The sequence below is a fragment of the Melozone crissalis genome, unplaced genomic scaffold (assembly GCF_028551555.1).
Source record: "Melozone crissalis strain CALT ecotype California unplaced genomic scaffold, PUWL_Pcris_2 ptg000013l_1, whole genome shotgun sequence".
NCBI classification, from domain to species: Eukaryota; Metazoa; Chordata; class Aves; order Passeriformes; family Passerellidae; genus Melozone; species Melozone crissalis.
In genome coordinates, this window is record NW_026535791.1 from 41,828,735 (window position 1) to 41,846,062 (window position 17,328).

The following is a 17,328-nucleotide window of genomic DNA, read 5'->3' on the forward strand; positions in this document are numbered from 1 at the left end:
CCTGGGGCCGGCCGGGCCAGCAGAGCGGCGCTCGCACACCTCGGGGAAGGGGAAAGAAATAAAAACGAAACACAAAAATAAAATAAACCAAAAAAGAGATAAGGCGGCAGGGCGGCCGGAGCGCTCGCTGCTCGCCCCGCAGCCAGGGAGGAGGAGGATGAGGAGGAGCGGAGGGGCAGAGCGGCGGTCCGTGCGGGTCACACGCCCGCCCGCCGCGGGCACCCGGGGCGGGGTGTGAGGGGGGGCTCGGGGCAAGCGTGTCAGAGCCCCAGGGCCTCGGCGTGCTTGCGGGCCTTCAGCCGCAGGTCGGCGATGCTGGAGTTCTTGCTGTTGCTCTTGGCGGCGGCGGCCACCACGGCGGCGGCGGAGGCGGACTCCGCCAGCGAGGCGATGGGCAGCCCGAAGGGCGGCGGCGGGAACATCAGGTAGGGCGCGTGGGCCGCCAGGTGCGGGTGCAGGTGCGGGTGCGCGTGGGCCACGCCCTCCAGCTGCAGCTGCGCCTGGACCTGGGCGGCGGGGCAGAGACACGGCGTCAGCCCGAGCCAGGGACACACGGACAGACAGACCCCCGGGACACGCGTCCCCAGCCCCGACCCTGCCCGGCAGGGCAGCCCGGCGCGTGGAAACACCAGCTTGTGAGCCGAGTCTCCCCCGCAATCAGGGCGGCAAACCTCCACTCCTTGCTCAGTGAGGGCACAGAGACCCGCTTAACCCTCCTCCTGGTGGTTTCAAGTAAATAAATAAATAAATAAATAAATAAATAAATAAATAAATGCGGCCCAACGCACGGGCGCCAACAAGTGCTAAATAGCTAATTTTTTTCTTTTTCCTCTTTTCATTTTTTTTTTCTTCCAGGGATGTTTATTTATACCTTGCTAAAAACTCTTTGGCCGTAGGTCCCTTGCTATACCCGGCTAGTGTTTGCTTTGGAGCTTTCTAGATCTACACAAACACATTGGGTTGACTGAGAGATTTCAGCTTCGGGTAGGTTCGGGGAGGAGTGGGGGAGAGTTTATTTATGTATTTAATTATTTTGGTCCAAATATGTCTTTTAAAAATCAATACAATTAATCTGTCAGCTCCACGTGTCTCCGAGATGGAGAAGGTGGTGGAGGGTCCCTTTGGTCTGGAAAAAAATCAATTCCCCGATTAATTGACAAAAAGAAAAAAAAAAAAAAAAAAGAAAGAAAAAAAAAATGAAAGAAAAAGAAAATACCGATGGAGGGAGAGTTACAACCGGCTGGAAGCGGGAATGGAATTTCATCGCCCTCGTCCTGGTTTTCCCCAGAGGCTTTCCCCGGGTGGCTGCGCCTCGCTGGGCACGGACCCGGGCCCCGCAGTGGCGTCGGAGTCTGCGCTCCTGTCGCCACTGCTCCTGTCCTGGCTGGCCATCAGGGTGGCAGAGCATTTGGGAGCAGGCTCCCCACCTCCGGGGTGGTCACATCATCGGAAAAGGACAGGACTCAACAGCCCGCCCGGGAATGAGGAGGGCAACTACCCCGCAAGGGTCCGCAGAGTGTTTCCCCCTCCTGGTTTGGCCCAGCGGGCCGAGGAGCCGCCCCCGCCGCGCTCTCCGGGCCAGGAGGAGCCCAAAGCCCCCCGGGCTGCTCGGACCGAGCAGGGCCGGCCCGCAGAGGGCGAGCGGGCTCGTTCGGGCGCTGCCGGGCCCGCCTGCCCTGGGAAGGCGCTGCGGCCCCGGGAGGCCGGTCGGGCCCGCGGGCGGCCCCGGGAGGCCGGTCGGGCCCGCGGGCGGCCCCGGGAGGCCGGTCGGGTCCGCGGGCGGCCCCGGGGCCCCGTGCCAGCCCATGGCACGGCGGCCGAGGGCCCTGAGCCCTGCCGGCGCCTCCCGGGCCGCAGGACCCCCCGCTCCGTCCCGAGAAGCGCTGAGCTCCCGAAAGCCGGGCGGGGGCTCCTTCGCGAAGTTTTACAGCCTGTTTTTAATACGTGCCAACTTCTATATAAATGGCACTTGTAAACGTGTCCGGCTTCCTCCCGTGCAAACGAATGGGGGTCGGAGCTTACTGGGGGAAAGTAAAATAAAACCGGAGCTAACTACCTGTTGGAAAGGCATCCTCAGGGCTCCCATATTCACATAGGGGGCTACTCTGCAGGCGTCTAAATGGCTGGCGGTTCCCAGGATCACACCTGCGGAGAGACACAGGGCCGGGTGAGTGGCGAAGGCGCCCGGGGCTCCGAGGCCGCCAGCCCCCGGCCGGTCCGCACCCCTAACCCACCTTTGTGCATCTGGTTTTCCTGCTTTCGGCACTTTGCTCTCCTGTTCTGGAACCAGACCTGTGAAAAGAAAAAGCAAACAAAAACAAAACAACAACAAAAAAATGGAGGTGGCCCAGGCAGCTGCTGAGGGAGCTTTATCTCAGGAGCTGGGGATGGAGGGGTGAGGACAGTGACTGCACAGCTTTGCTGCGGTCTCCCCTCGGGAGCAGTGGAGGGGATGAGCTCGGCCCCAGGCGGAGTGAGCCCCTCTCTGTGCTGCTGAGGGGCTGTTCGGGGGGAGCTCCTGCTCCTTGTTGCGGTCCCTCAGTTGAACCCAGGAGTTGGGAAGCGCTCTCGCAGAGGGACAGACCGGGAGCCTACCGCTCAGCACCGGTCCCGGAGCGCCCCGTGTCCCCTGGGCAGGCAGTGACAGTCTTTCTGCCACCCGTCTGGAGCGACACTTACAGTAAGATCACCCGCAGGACGGAGGGGACCCTCGTACCCTTCCCAGTCATTTTAAGCAGCCCGGGAAGAGCCAGCGTGGGCCAGGTCAGACTCCGGGATCTGGCCCCCAAGAGACTGGAGCTCCTGCCCCCTCCCGAGCTGGGCTTAAAATCGATGATCTATGACAAGATGCGAGACACTCAACTTTCGCGAAAGGGTCTGAATCATTCCCCGTTCCATAAATGTTAAAGAAAACAAAATCCGCTTCCGTAGACCTCAGGCCAGACAAGAGCAGCATCTTTTGCAGGCAGGGATGTAAAGAAGTGCTCATGCCCCTACCCGAGGAACGCCTGTAATCCGATAATGCTTCCCCAATTCCAGCCGTTCTCACTCAAACAATCGAAGAACTTTGCAGTTGCCACTGCGCTTCCCGTGCCTCTTTTCCAGGGGCATTTCAGACTTTCATTACTTTTCCCCTTCTGCCGTGCTCGATTAACATCTCGCCCCAAAACATCATCAGAAACGCGGGCCAAAATATTTTGCGGATCCTTATCTTTACGCCAAAACCTACCGAATATGGACAAACATTGACTTTCACCGCTGATAAAATCTTGTGGCTAAGTAAACACCTACAACCTTTGATGTTCTTGCACTTGCCAAGAGATCATACGGTTAATTAATACTAACTGCACTTCCTACATCAAATTTTCCCTTCAAGCTTTCTTCAATTGCCTTAATGATGGTCATTTACAACGGAGTAATTAGTGCAAAGAAAGGCTTCCGAAGGCATTAATTACCTCGGGTACCTCAGTGATTTTCTTAAGTAGGAATTGGCCTTCTCTGATTTAGCGCACCATTTCTCCTGCCCGGGGTGTCTGCGGGGGAAGCGCGCAGCGGGCGGCTGCGGAGCGCAGCGGGTGCGGACAGACCGACGGACGGACGGACAGATAGACAGACAGACAGACATACCCACCCACCCACCAGTGCTGGTTCCTGTCCCTGGCGGCTGCCGCCGGCTCAGCCCTCCCCGTGCTAAGCGGGCATCGCTGCCGCCCCGCTGCCCTGCGCAGCACAGCGCGGCACAAGCACAAGCCTATTTTTCCCTACCAGCAGCACGCAAATATTAGCAGCATGCATCGCTTCTCCTTTTTAGTGGACCGTTAGGGATTTATACACATGTACAGATGTATTTAAATATGAGCATGCAAAATATTATCGAGCCGTAGCGACAATAATACATCTTTTTTTACTGTGGTAAATCCTTGCAGGAGATCTCCTCGTATATATTCCCCATGCCTCCCCCCCCTCCCCCCCCCCCGCCTCGACAGAGCAGTGTAAATTGTCAGAAGAAATTTAAGCAGCGTTTAAACAACTTCTCTTGCAAATCAGAACATCTTTCAAACCGAAATTATATTTAAATCTGGAAAACGAAGTGGCCTTTCCCTTTAGCTACGAAAAAATAAGGTTATGAGGAATAAAAGTGATGAATTAGCCACTGCATTAAGCGATAATAAATCAGGCTTGGTGTGATTCACGATCAATTCCAATTAGTCATGAATATGCTAAGTAAAGCACAGTACACTGTTTTAGACAGTTATTTCTTCATTAAGGATCACTCAGTGATTTCTTTCACAAATGCTCTAATCTGATTTCCTTTTGATTTCCATTAGAGACAGTGAATAATGACATTTAATTTAGCCCTGCACCATAAACCCAAAGATATTTGTTGTAATTGAATTACTGCCTGCTCCTCACTATGGTCTCATAACTTTCAATTATAACCCTGACAGCTGGGTGATATGAGTTTCCAGTACAACACTAAAAATAAAAGGTTAATAAGGACTAGCTACCATAGGAGCTTCAATTTATTTACAGCAAATTTCCACGCTAAATTGAAACTATATCCTTTAACAGCAAGGGACAAGAGGTTCAGATAGGAATTAGAGAACAATTCTGAAAGTATTAGGGGAAAAAAAAAACCAAAAGACAAACCTTTCCCTTTTCTGCCTTTTCCTTTTTTGTTTTTTTTCTGCTTCTACTTATTGATGAATATTAGGTCTGTGCTTATTTCCTAATTAATTATCCATTTTCCCTCTTTTTCCTCTTTATACCTATTTTATGTATAAGGATTTTTTTAATCCACACAAACCTCTTTTATAAAAATAATAAATACTTTTTTTTTAACATCAGTCATAATCTCCTCCTGATTTTGGGGGGGGCTTTTTTTTTTATTCTGTATGTGTGTGCTGTTTTGAGATCTGTAAGCACTTGAAGCACCAATTTTCCTGTAACTATGAACATCCTGTTAAGGTGCTCCTCAGTAATAAAGTACTTGAAAGAAAGAGTGCAGAATTCAATTACAAGTAATTTATTTTTATAGAAACAGTACATCAAGGCCTTGGAAAGATATTACAGAGCCCAAGTAAGAAGATCTGGGAAGATGACATAAGAGTTGATGTCCCCTTCAGCAAAAGTTTAATCTTTTCATTAATTTATATGGTGTGGTTAGATCAATCTTCCAGGAGAAAGTAGGCCAGCTGCACTCTGAACCCCTGCAATATTCCCTGCAAGATGCCATTCCTAAGGCGTGTGCCCGGCACCATCCCTTGCCCTGCTCAGTTTGTACTGAGACTCAGAGGAGCTCAGGAGAGAATAAAACCTTAAAGCCTTGAAAGAAGACAAAAAATAAAAAAAAGAAAAAGGGAACGAAAGCAACTTAGGTACTCCATTTATTTCAGAATTTGCCTCCAGGAGACAGTTGTCTAAAGCGAGGTAGTGGCTTGCTCAGGCAAATGCTGGCTGAGCAGTGTGCTGTCAGCTTGCCTTCCGCGCTTAAGGAGGGGCTCCAACAGAGCCCTCTCCCCGCTCCAGCTCGGGGCCGTGTTTCCCCATTCCCGCTGTGCCCCAGGAGTGAGGTCAGGGCATGGAGCCTCCGTCTGTGCCCACTGAGCCATACCCTGCCCGTGTGTAGCTACCCGCACACTCCTACGGGCAGGTATACATACACATGGGCATCTCTTATCTCCAAGGTGTCAGGGCGTTTTGTTCACTGGAGGGGTTGCCTTGGTGGCTTTTTCTTCTAGAGTTTTAGTTTGGTTTGTGTCTGTTAGGCCAAGTACAGAATTTTAATCCAAGAAGAGATTTCCTTCAGGTTTCTCCTGCTCTGGGCCTGCTCAGAGAGCCACAGGTTGATCTTATTTTTTCTAGGTAGATTTTTGTAAATTATTTCTGTGTTGGGGGTTTTTGTTTGGTTGAGGGGTTTTGTTTCTTTTAATATGACATCTGTTTTGTGGGAGCATTCCCTAGTTGGCTTGTGGGAAGAGGGAGTATTTTTCCTCTGCATCAAACTGAAAATCAAATTTTAGAATAATCGATGTGGAGCCACCCAAACAGACAGCTCTGGTGGCCCCAGGACTACAGCAACCCGGATCTATTTTCAAGATTTCGAAGTCTAATTGGCATTTAGCTGTCTCTGAAGTGGGATGGGAGGGACGGGGGGAACCTCCACCAGATGGGGTGGCATGCATTCATACGCTTGCTGTGCGAATCAGAGCCGGCACCTTTCCCCCGGCTCTGGCTAATCCTGTCCCTCAGCACCCAAACTGTCTAGCCTTATTCAGGCGATTGTTTTCTGGCCTTTTTCTTTTTTTCCCCCCATAATGGCCCCATAATAGAAAAAGCGGGAAGAAAATAAGGATTAAGGGGGAGTAAATGGCACGTTTGCAAGGAGGGAAAAAGAAATTAAAAAAAAAAAAAAAAAAGGCAGTTATTAGAGACTTGTCAACACTATCACCACCCAACCACCCTACCTCATACACATACCAAAAAAAAAAAAAAAATTTAAACCACCTTCCTGGGAAACGCTAGACACGGGCAGATATTCCCAGAGCAGAATAACTGTTGGGCAGGACAGGTACAGCAGACTTGCAAACAGCTTTCCCATCACACGTGTCACCTCTGCCTTCACCTCCCCGTTGTGCATGAAACGGGGCACTGTGCTAGGATCCGCTGGCAGTTGGGAAGGGAGGTGAGCACGCTTCCAGGAACAGAGCCTTTCTCTTACCTGAACCCTAGCTTCAGATAGTCCCAGCCTCTGGCTTAGTTCCTCCCTCATGAAGGCATCCGGATAGTGAGTCTCATCAAAAAGTCTTTCCAGCTCGTTCAGCTGCTCTAGTGTGAAATTGGTTCTGCTTCTCCTTTGTTTAAGCTTGGTCTGTCCGTCTTCATCTTCTGACTTCACATCTTCCCTCTTCTCTTTGCATTCATATATCCCTGCCGGGAGGGGGAAGAAGAAAACGACGCTGAGCCTCCCCTCGCACCTCTTCCAAATTCTCCCGCACAGGGGTCTCCCTCCTCCCCTCCTCGTCCCCAAACTCAGCGCAACTTGCGGGAGCAGCTGGCGGAGGGGGCCGGAGGTCCCCGGGCAGGACCTGGAGGGCGAGAGGGGCTGAGCTGAGCTGCGGGCTCCGCGCCGGGCCGGGGGCAGCTCGCCCCAGGGCCGGGGGAGGCAGGGAGCCGCGCTGCCTTGCCGGTCTGCTGCCCTGTCAGGAAAAGTGTACAGATACATATACTTTTATTTTCTTTCCAGGGTTAGGAGGAAGCCGCGGGTACGGGCAGTTCGGGGAAGAGGTGGTAGGAAAACTGCCGGCCCCCCGATACCTCCAGGCATGGGAAGAGGTGGGGGAAGGGGGTTTCTCCGGCGACGTTTTCTCCCAAAGAGGGTTGTGCAAGAAGCTCCCTACCACGGTCATGGTGAAGCCTCGATGATAGTATTTGTGTCGTAAAAGAAACTTTCCCTGAGCTTGAGACAGAGACCGCCCGTCTCTCTCCTCCTTTATACCCCTCTTTCCCCCAAAATACCTGCCCGCGGCTCGAAACCCCGGGGGAGGCGGTCCCTGTGTGGGACAGCGGGCTCCGGGGCCATGGGTCACCCCAGCCCCTCCGGAACAGCAGGAACCCTCACAACCTACAGGGACTCCAGCAGGGCTCTGCGACCAGAGGCAACCGCTGAGAACGCTTGTCCCGGGCCTAGGGAGGCTGTGGGGGCAGCGGTAAAACAGTTCCTCTTTTCTGTCTTGGGTAGGGAGATTTCTTTTGCTTTGGCATGTTATTTCCTACGCTTTTATTATTATAATTTTTCCCCCTTTTCCTTAATGCCAGGAGGCCTAAGGCACTGTCCTTCTTTCAAATCCAGCTAAGGAAAGAGGAAGGGATGCTGGAGCGAGGGACAGCACTTTAGGCGGAACCGGTTCCCCGGGATCCCCTGCCTGCCTGGGGCGCCCGCCGGGTGCGCATCCAGCGGGGTCCCGGGACGAGCCCGCCCCGAGTGCCTCCTTTGTCGTGCCCCCCCTTCTGCGTGGTGTGGATTTCGGGGAGTCGCGTCTGCGGATGATCCCGAAATAATTCCCTTTTTCCTCACCAAGTGCACAGGTATTATATACGTATTTACGTATATGTATACTCACACAGAGAAATGTGCTCATGAACATATATTAACCTATATATTTAGGAGCATCCCAAAATGCAAATTATAAACTGTAAGTTAATTAAACGTAATAAAGTGTCCTGGACTGCATCTAGGCTTAAGTCAGGCCGGACCCAAGCCGAGGCATTCGTTTTCACTTCCAAAATCAAAACTGTCCCTGGCCGTGATCGTTCCCCCGGGCTCCGGGCTGATACTGGCTACATAAAACTTTGGGAAGGGTCTGGCCTCCGGATGGGGAAAATCGCTGGTTGGTTTTAATGGCGTTTTGGTCTCATTTCTCCTGTAAAGGGAATCCCTATGAAAAGACGAGGGTGCTAACCCAGCAAATGCCTAGGGAAAATCAGGCGCGTTCAAAAGCTGTCTCTTTTCCGAGGCTACAGCATGTCCGTGATAGGTATAAAATATTAACTAGCATATCGGTGGGACTGAAATCACACGCCGGAATCAGTTGAAATTAGACTGAAACCTGGCATGAATTTAAACTGTCACAAGCATCTCAGCTCTTTCCAACTCCTCCCTTCCATCCCCACCCCCAGCCCCTCTCCGTAGATTAGATTAGCTAAACATACAAGCCAGAATTTCGATTCATGGGGAAAAAGGCAGAGTAGTAGAGGGGTTTTTTTCGTTCCTTCTCGTTCTATTTTTAATTTCTAAAGCATGTCCTGCTTTCATTTTTTTAAAAAAATCATCTCCTGCATCGAATGATTCCCTTAAACTGAATCTTCTCGTTTTTCAATCTCTCGATCAGAGAAGGAAAATAAGCAGAGCTGAGTGGTACTGGCTTGTGCAGAAGTATGGGTACCCGAATACGGGATTATACCTCGTTCTTCTGTTTGGGGAGCAGGTAGAAAAGAGAAGGATATTAAATAAAAGTTTGGGCAGTAAATTAAATCTCCCAGTGTTATATTAAACAAGATCGAACAATAGGAAACAGCTGAAAGGCTGCTTGTTGTTCCCCAACCTATTAACCGGTTTTTATTACCCTAAGCTAGCCAGTAGCTCCCCAGGCAGGTCCACCTGTCTAACTTGCCTAGAGACACTTTCTCAACTTTCTAATCCCCCCGTCCTTCTAATTCTCCCCTTCCCCTGTCAGCCTGTGCGGGATTTTTAGTTGTCTTGGTTTAAAAAAAAATAATTTTTTTGAATTGCCGTTGTCGTTGTTGTTGCTTAGAGAAGGGATGGGGTCGGCGGGGTGCCGTGCTGCCCTGGCCCAGGTGAGAGGGCCGGCAGGGGACCGAGGCACCAGTGTCGGCCGGTGCCTCTGGCCGCAGCGAGGTTCTGTCTCAGCGGCTCCGGGCCGCTGCCCACAGCCAGGCTCCTCTCCTGCTTCTCGTCCCCGCCGCTCGGAGCCTCCGAGCAGGGACAGGCTGACCGACCCGAGACAAAATGTCCAGAGAGAGCCCTCTCCGCCTCCCGCGTTCTCCCAGAACAGCAGCAGCATCCTGACGGCCCGGAAGCAGGAAGAACAGGTCTCCCAAGGCATTAAAACTCCCCGGACGAGGTTTCCTCGTACAAAAATACACAGATAGAGACAAAAACGTCTGACGTGCTGCGCTGCTCCCTTCCCCCGGGCGAGAGAACGCCTAACGCACCGGATCGATTTCGGATGTGAACGGGGGCTGGCGGGGGGGCAGCGCCGAAGTTGTGACTTGTTTTTCGCGGCTACGCTCACGTTATGCATGCAGGAGTACGCGTTCCTAAGCCTGTGTTCCCGCCGCCGCGGGAGGCAGGCAGGCAGGCAGGGAGGGAGGCGGCCGCCGCAGGGAAGCGGGATGCGGGATGCGGGAGGCGATCCCGCCCGCTCCGCCGGGGCCGCACCGGGGCCGCACCGGGGCCGCGGTGGCCGAGCCGCCCCCGCCGCGGAGAGCCAGGGGCGGCCGCCGAGGGGACCGGGGCTGCCGGCGAGAAGCGCGGGGCGAAGGGCTCCCAGCCCTGCTCTTACCTTCCGCTGTCCTGCCCGTGTTGAACTCCTTCAGTTTGTCCTTGTCGCTCTCTACGTGGTCTTTGAAAAGATGCACCGGGCAATGGTTGCTGCTCTCGGTCATGTCCTGCAGGTTAGAATCAGAGTTTCCAAGCTCCCTAGAGCGAGCCAACCCACTCTCCAAAACTTCCCTGTACGTGATGGTCTCCTTTTTGTTGCCGCTGCCACTGCCGCTGCTGCTCTCTTTGCTTTTCTGGTCAAAAGATTTGGATACAAAAGCCGTAAGTTCTTCCATGGCTGCCCGGTGATCTTATCCACAGAGATCCACTTGTTTTCAATCGGAGATGTGGCCGTCCTCCGCACGCTGTTTTTGCACGTAGAAGATGGGCTGTATAGGGTTAGATCACTCCTGCTGTTATTTATGCCTTTCAATTTGAGATCACACTATTTATACATGGCTACCTCAGCCCAACCCCCAGCTCTCCCTGTCTCCAGCAATTACTGACTGCTCCATAGTCGCAGGCGGACTCCGAGCAGCTATCTCCCCCACCTCAGTCCAGCAATTGGCTTTCTTTTCATTTCATCACTCTTTGGCATCTTTGCACCTTGATTTAGGGAGGCAAAGAGGCAACGGCGAAAAAGAGGGGGGGAGAGGGAGACGGAGAGAGAGAGAGAGGGAGAGAGGGAGAGGAATAAAAGGGAGGGAGGGGGGAAGAGGAAAACATGAAAATAGGTATCTACATTCTGTAAATGGGTTGCAGAAATGAGAGTCGAGGAAGACTTAATTGATTTTAAGGACATCCTGTGCGTGGCAACACTGTGAGTAAAAACGGACCCACAGCTAACCAAATAACTGAGCTCCTGCAATTAAATGTATCGCTGTCAAGAGGAAAGGAAAATGAGTGTTCAATAAAAAGGTAATGAATAAAAAGCCGGAGATGAGCATTTTTTGGTAATCATTGGAAATTCTACCTGATTTGCTATTTAGCTAATTTCTTTTAAGTAAACGGTGAAAATAATCGGCGAAACAAACATGCTGTTTTAAAAGTGTTGCCTGTTCTGGCTGGCGGTGGGTGGGTGGGTGCACGGAGGGGGACGTGTGCTGCAGCTAAACAAGTTGCGAGGTGCCTCGGAGCTCCGTGTCGGTGTGTTCGGAGGATGTGGGGTGGGTTGTTTGGCTGTGGGGTATCCGTAGGTAGGGAGTCGCTCCAGATGTATGTGAACGTTGCAGGATCTGTCTTCTTGTTTATTGTTACTACGTTGTCTGAAGGTACTGTAGGGGGAAATTAAAATCTAAAATGTTTCTCTGGATATCGAGCTATCCTGCTGCATGCAGCAGAGGGATAATTTGTTAACACGGGAGTGTGTACACGACAAATAGAGCATTAAACCTTTTTTTTTTTTTTTTTGACCCAACGAAACATACCCTGCCGGATTTAATATAGAACTCGCAATAATTTCCCCACCTTGATCTTGGTAGGCTGCAGTTATTTTTGTTGTACTCCTGGAATAATTATCATTCTGTGCGCTTGAATAGCTGCCTGAAATTCGTCTCCAGATAACAGCGCCGGCATTTCCAGCGCCTCTCCGCACCGTTTGATCCCCGTGCGGAGCCGACTTCCCAGCTATTTATTTCTGTCTCTTCTCCTCGGGCTTTAACGCGAAGGGTTATTCGGTATTTGGAGGAATTTTGTCTTCTGGTCGTTTGGCTTTTTACGTCCTTCTCGTTCCCCCTCCTCGAGTTTGAGATAATCAGAGCTCATCATCACGCCACCCTCTGCTCTGAATCGCAACCAAAGCAGGCTCCTTGTTGGAGCAAGGGGCCATTGTTTCTTTTCCGGGGGAGTGTGGGACTGTTCTGAAAATTAGCAGAACATTAAAACGCTAAAAATACGTTTAATTAATCCAAAGGTGCCCCCAGCACCAGAGTTAACACTTCCACAGGAGGAGGGGGAAAAATAATAATCGAGGAAGCAATTAATAAAGGGCTTAAAAAAAAATCAATCTCCCCCTGTGCGAATTTAAAATGATTATCTAGCGGACAAGGATTGATCATTTGATCTCGGCACTGCGGATATCCCTGACATTTATTATATTGTCGTGTCTCGGTGGCATCCTTCCTCCAGAGTTCGTTTAACAAGTGAGGGAGCGGAGGAAGCCTTACAACTTAACAAACAGGTCTTGTCATCGCAAACGCCAATCAAATCCGAGGCTCTAATGTATATCACACGGCACCACATAAATAATAAAGGCAAACGATAGACGGGGAAGTAACGTATGGCTGAGGAAAGATCCCGGCACGACACGCCGCTTGTGCCTCTCTCTGCGCGTGTAAGGGCTCGTGGAGGATTGTCGTGCGGGCTGGTGCGTGCTGCGAGGGTGTCACGGACACGCGGGGGCACCGGCGCTCACTCCCCGTGGGAGAGGCTCGGTGCCGGGGCCGGGACTTTCCCCATCCCTCGGCTCGAGCGGCACCGATCCCCGCCGTGCCCGGGCTCCCTCTGCCTCCCTCGCAGCAAGCAGCAATCAAGGATAAATGTTTACTGACTCCGCGTCCCCAGCGCTGGAGAGGCGTCGGCTTCCCCGGGCTGCCGGAGTTTGCACCGAGTCCGCCGGATCCCCCTTTCCTCCCTGTCGCCCCCGTCCCGCTCTGCTGCCCGCAGCTCCCCCCTGCGCCCAGCCCCACGCCTGCAGCCCCGCCAGCGCGGCCGCGCTCCTCCCGGAGCCCCCGGCGCCTCCTGCCTCCGCCGGGCTCCTGCCCCCAGGACAGGGGCAAATCCCCTCCTCAGATGGAGGGGGGAATAAACTCTCCTGCCTGTTCCACGTCCCTCCCTCCCTGCTTCCCAGCAGCGCCCGGTGGGGTGGGAAGGTGGCTGTCCCCGCTTCCCGCAGGCGCGGGGCACAGCTCGGCACCGGGCGCCGCCACCGGGCGGCCTCGACGGCAGCGGGGAGGACCCGGGGGAGCCTCGCAGCCCCGGGGAACTTGCCTCAGACTCGCTCCGAAAGAGAAAAGCGAAACAAAGCACCGGAAAGGGAAAGGGAGAAAGCCGGGAAAAAAAATAAAAACAAACAAACAAAACAGGACCAGTGCAAAGCTCAACTCTCCGGGGACCCGGCTGCCACCCCGCCGTGCGGACCCTGGCGGAGCGGGCGGCGGGGGCGCGGAACCGCGGGCATCCCCGAGGGCGCGCACGGCCCGGTGAGCGGCGCGGAGCTCTGCGGGGAATGCCGGGCCCGGCCCGGCCCAGCGGCGCGGCAGGGAGCGGCGGGAGGCGGGGAGCGCCCCCGGGCCCCCCTCTCTGCGCAGTCCGCGGCTTTGGGGGGACTTAGGGCAAGGTGGTGCAGGTGGGAACAAAACTGGGGGGCAATTTTGTCCTCACTACAAACTTTGACGGAGGGTTCAGAGAGGAATTACCTTTATTGCTGCTCCTGATAAACGGGCTGGGGAGGAGGGATGCAGGGAGGGAGAAAGAGAAGGAGAGAGAGAGAGAGGAACTACCGCCCAAATACCATTCTCTTGCAGGAACGGAACTCCTGGGACCCTGTCGCAAACCTAAAAAGTCACCAGCGCTCCTCGGAACTTCCCTCTGCCCCCGGCTCCCCGCGGCAGCCTGGGTACCTCTGTGCGGTGTCACAAGCCACCCCGCTGTCCCCGATCCCCCCTTGCAGGACCGGCCGTCAGCGGCACATTGAGGGCTGTCCCGACTGCCCGGCCCACCTGAGGGCACCATGCCCCCAAATCCTCCTCCTCCTCCTCCCTCCCTACTGCCCCGGGGCAGGACAGGAGCCCTCTGCCCGTCAGGGGGTCCTAAGTGGACAAAAGGGGTGGCCCGTTTATTCTGCCCCTCTTCCCTTGCCCACCGCCGCCCCATCGGGGCTGATTGCTCCCCACGGAGCCGAGCCCGCCCCCGGTGCCCCCTCCCCAAAGCGAGAGGGGGCATCTGCGAGCAGGGCGGGCAGCCTGGCAGCGGAGAGTGCGGATCTTGGGCTGCAGAGAGAGGAGATTTAGCGTGGTATCAATCCATGTGTCATTTTTTAATTCCTCTTCCAAAAGAAGCCCTTGACGATAGTGGTTTTTCTTCGAGTTAAACGAGAGGAATAATCATGAATGAGTTTAAACGTTGCATTAGCTTTAAGCATTTCCGAGGCAAAGTATTGAATTTCATATTTAAAGGAGGAATTTACGTTTGTACATTTACTCGTGGTATGACGTAGGACGAAACTGATTTCCTCCCACTCTCCCCCCTTCAGCTTATTTTGGTCGGAATGGGCCAAATAAGCAAGCAGAAAAATAATCGGTTTAATCCACGTTTTAATAAGCGCTGACCCGGCGAGCAAGATTTTGTTGAGTAGATAACTGAGCCCTCTCTATCTCCATCTCGCTCCCTCCTTCTCTCTCTCTCTCGTGATTAATTCAGGGACTGTAATCATGGACATTGTACATCAAACCTTTCTGCTCACGCTACAGACTCCTGCAGATCTTTATTGGTTTACATGAAAGCGAGTAAACATATTTCAGAGGATGCCCTTTCAATCTGGCTCCATTTCCACAGCACATAATTCCAAGGACAATTTGTTTTAATAATAAGAATGGATGCAGTGTTAATGGTTTTCAATTTGTGTTAAAAAAAATTAAATATTTATAAGTATCGATCGAGGGTTTCAGGATTTTACAGACGTCTTAACACATTTCATAGATGGGATTTTTTTTTAATTTAGAAACCTGCGTCGTATTCTCTTTTATGCTGTTTATTGATTTAAGCAGCATCCGTGTCTCAAGCGAGAGACTAATAGATTTTCATTAAAATAGGCTCTCTTAATCCTGATTGTGAATGGATATGATTGATCCATCCAGCACACTACACATCTATAATATTAATAAAGGACATTATCATGGCAGGATTTGCTTTTCTGTCATCAGGGTACTTTTGTTTTTTCCCCTTCCTTGCAACCTTAAAGATTTATTTGGGAGCTGTAAAATAGCCCACAGGAGGGAGACGCTTTGGGAAGAATACATTTTTTATATTAGATTTTTTTTTTGGTGGTGGTTTTAGTGGAAAGATTTTTTTTAAAATTTACAAACTGCTGTGGCAACATATGGTGAAAATTAAACTGTTTGCCCCGCAAATCCAATCTTAAAACATTTATGTTGAGTTTTATTTTTAGAAAAACATTTTTAAAGGAGAGGAAAACAATCTTGCATGAAAAGTAAAATAAAGAACATTTGAAAGGCTATAGTTTAAACTAACAATAGCCTACTTCACCGCCTGACGCTGCTGGACTCGTATCGTACCTGATGAATATGTTACGAAGTGGTCGGGACAGCAGCGGCTACAGTAATTAATGGAGTGTGACAGAAATGCTAAGGGCTTAATTGTCTTTATTCCGACTTGTAGTAACGCAAACTAAGGGATGCATTAAATCAGTACAAAAACACATAAATGCTCTCCTCTCTCCCAGACCAAGGTACAAGCAAACACACGCGCTCATACACGCACATCTCTTCTATATCGCATTGTTATTTTTTAAATATATATATAAAGCTCTATCTTTCCAGCAACGTTAATTACTCATATATTCATTATGGGGAGCCTAGACGTGTTCAAATCCTCATCTACTTTTACTTCTGCGAAATGAAAACATTCACGAGGTGAATTACAATAAGCAATTGCCTTTGTGTGTAATTAATTACGATGCAGTGGGCCAGCATAATGGGCGAGTAGTCCCCTTGCTTTCAGTTGCCCTGGATAACTCGAGCAGAATAGGAAGAGTCTGTGAGGGGAAGGAAAAAAAATAAAAAGGAAAAAAGTTTAGAGCTGTAAAGTTTGTACTGAATTTAGCAACACGAAATACACACAGAGAGACTTGTTTGCCTTCTCTAGTAATGTGTGAGGGACGCTGCAATTTTGAACTCTGTAATAATGATTAATAAGTCAAAAGGGCATATTTTTCTTTTATGGTATGCAGCGCTCAAGGGAATATTCCGTGTATGTCTTTAAAACGAAGTAGGAATATTTACACACATGCACAGAGTTAGCAACAGCACCAAAGAAAGAAAAAACCCACGAATATTTCAGTGAACTATTACATTTTTTCAATTATTTCCCAATGAGTATTTCAATGAACTGTTACATTTTCCCAATTCACAAGGAAGATTTATGGGATTATTAAGATTTCTAGTGGAAATATTATACAGTGGAAGTTTATCGTCTCTCAGGGATTGTACACCATTTGATATCAATTTCCAGATGTTATGATCTTTTTTCAGAAAATAATTGAGTATATTAACTTCTTCCCTACAGAAGACTATTTAGGGCTTTATTTATTTATTTACTTATTTACTTATTCTGTTAAGGGCGCAACTACTTTCCTCCCACCCCTCCCTTACAGAACTAAATTGTTGAAACATCGGAGTAAACTTCAATCAGATAACAGTTCAATACTCGAGGGAAGGAATAATTTATTTGCCACTTTATTGCCAGCAGAATCCCGTGCATTTAGACATGTTTCAATATAGAAACGAGGTACATCCGAGAGCCGATTTCGGTGCCCCCGCAGCGGGCAGGGCGGGAGGCCCGGCGCGCTCTCGGTGGGCGCTCGGCCGGAGCCTCCGCGGGGCCGCGCCGGGGGCCTGAGCTCGGCCGGGGCCGCGCAGGCGAGGCACGGCAGGGAGCCCACGCGTGTTCCGGAGCGCCACGGGTGCTCCTGAGCTCCACGCGCATTCCTGAGCGCCACGGGTGTTCCTGAGCGCCACGGGTGTTTCTGAGCGCCACGGGTGTTTCCTGAGCGCCACGGGTGTTTCTGAGCGCCACGGGTGTTTCCTGAGCGCCACGGGTGTCCCTGAGCGCCACGGATGTTTCCTGAGCGCCACGGGTGTTTCTGAGCGCCACGGGTGTCCCTGAGCGCCACGGATGTTTCCTGAGCGCCACGGGTGTTTCCTGAGCTCCACGGGAGTTCCTGAGCGCCACGGATGTTTCCTGAGCGCCACGGGAGTTCCTGAGTGCCACGCGTGTTCCTGAGGGCCACGGGTGTTTCGGCCACGGGTGTTTCCTGAGCGCCACGGGTGTTTCCTGAGCGCCACGGGTGCTCCTGAGCGCCACGGGCGTTTCCTGAGCGCCACGCGTGTTCCTGAGGGCCACGGGTGTTTCTGAGCGCCACGGATGTTTCCTGAGCGCCACGCGTGTTCCTGAGGGCCACGGGTGTTTCCTGAGCTCCACGCGTGTTCCTGAGCGCCACGGGCGTTCCTGAGCGCCACGCGTGCCCG

General features: G+C 51.8%; 1 protein-coding gene across 2 annotated transcripts; it reads right to left on the minus strand.

The window, feature by feature from the left end:
* Window positions 1-260: 260 nt before the first annotated feature.
* Window positions 261-10,359, minus strand: SHOX (short stature homeobox). Of its 2 annotated transcripts, none has more exons than XM_054272037.1 (5): window positions 10,086-10,359; window positions 6,722-6,930; window positions 2,235-2,292; window positions 2,057-2,145; window positions 261-506 (listed from the first exon to the last, which is right to left on the minus strand). In XM_054272037.1, the coding sequence occupies exons 1-5, from the start codon at window positions 10,357-10,359 to the stop codon at window positions 261-263; spliced, it is 876 nt and encodes a 291-aa protein (XP_054128012.1). The 2 variants fall into 2 exon arrangements, with proteins under 2 accessions (XP_054128012.1, XP_054128013.1); XM_054272038.1 differs by lacking the exon at window positions 261-506 and adding an exon at window positions 1,076-1,126.
* Window positions 10,360-17,328: the final 6,969 nt, after the last annotated feature.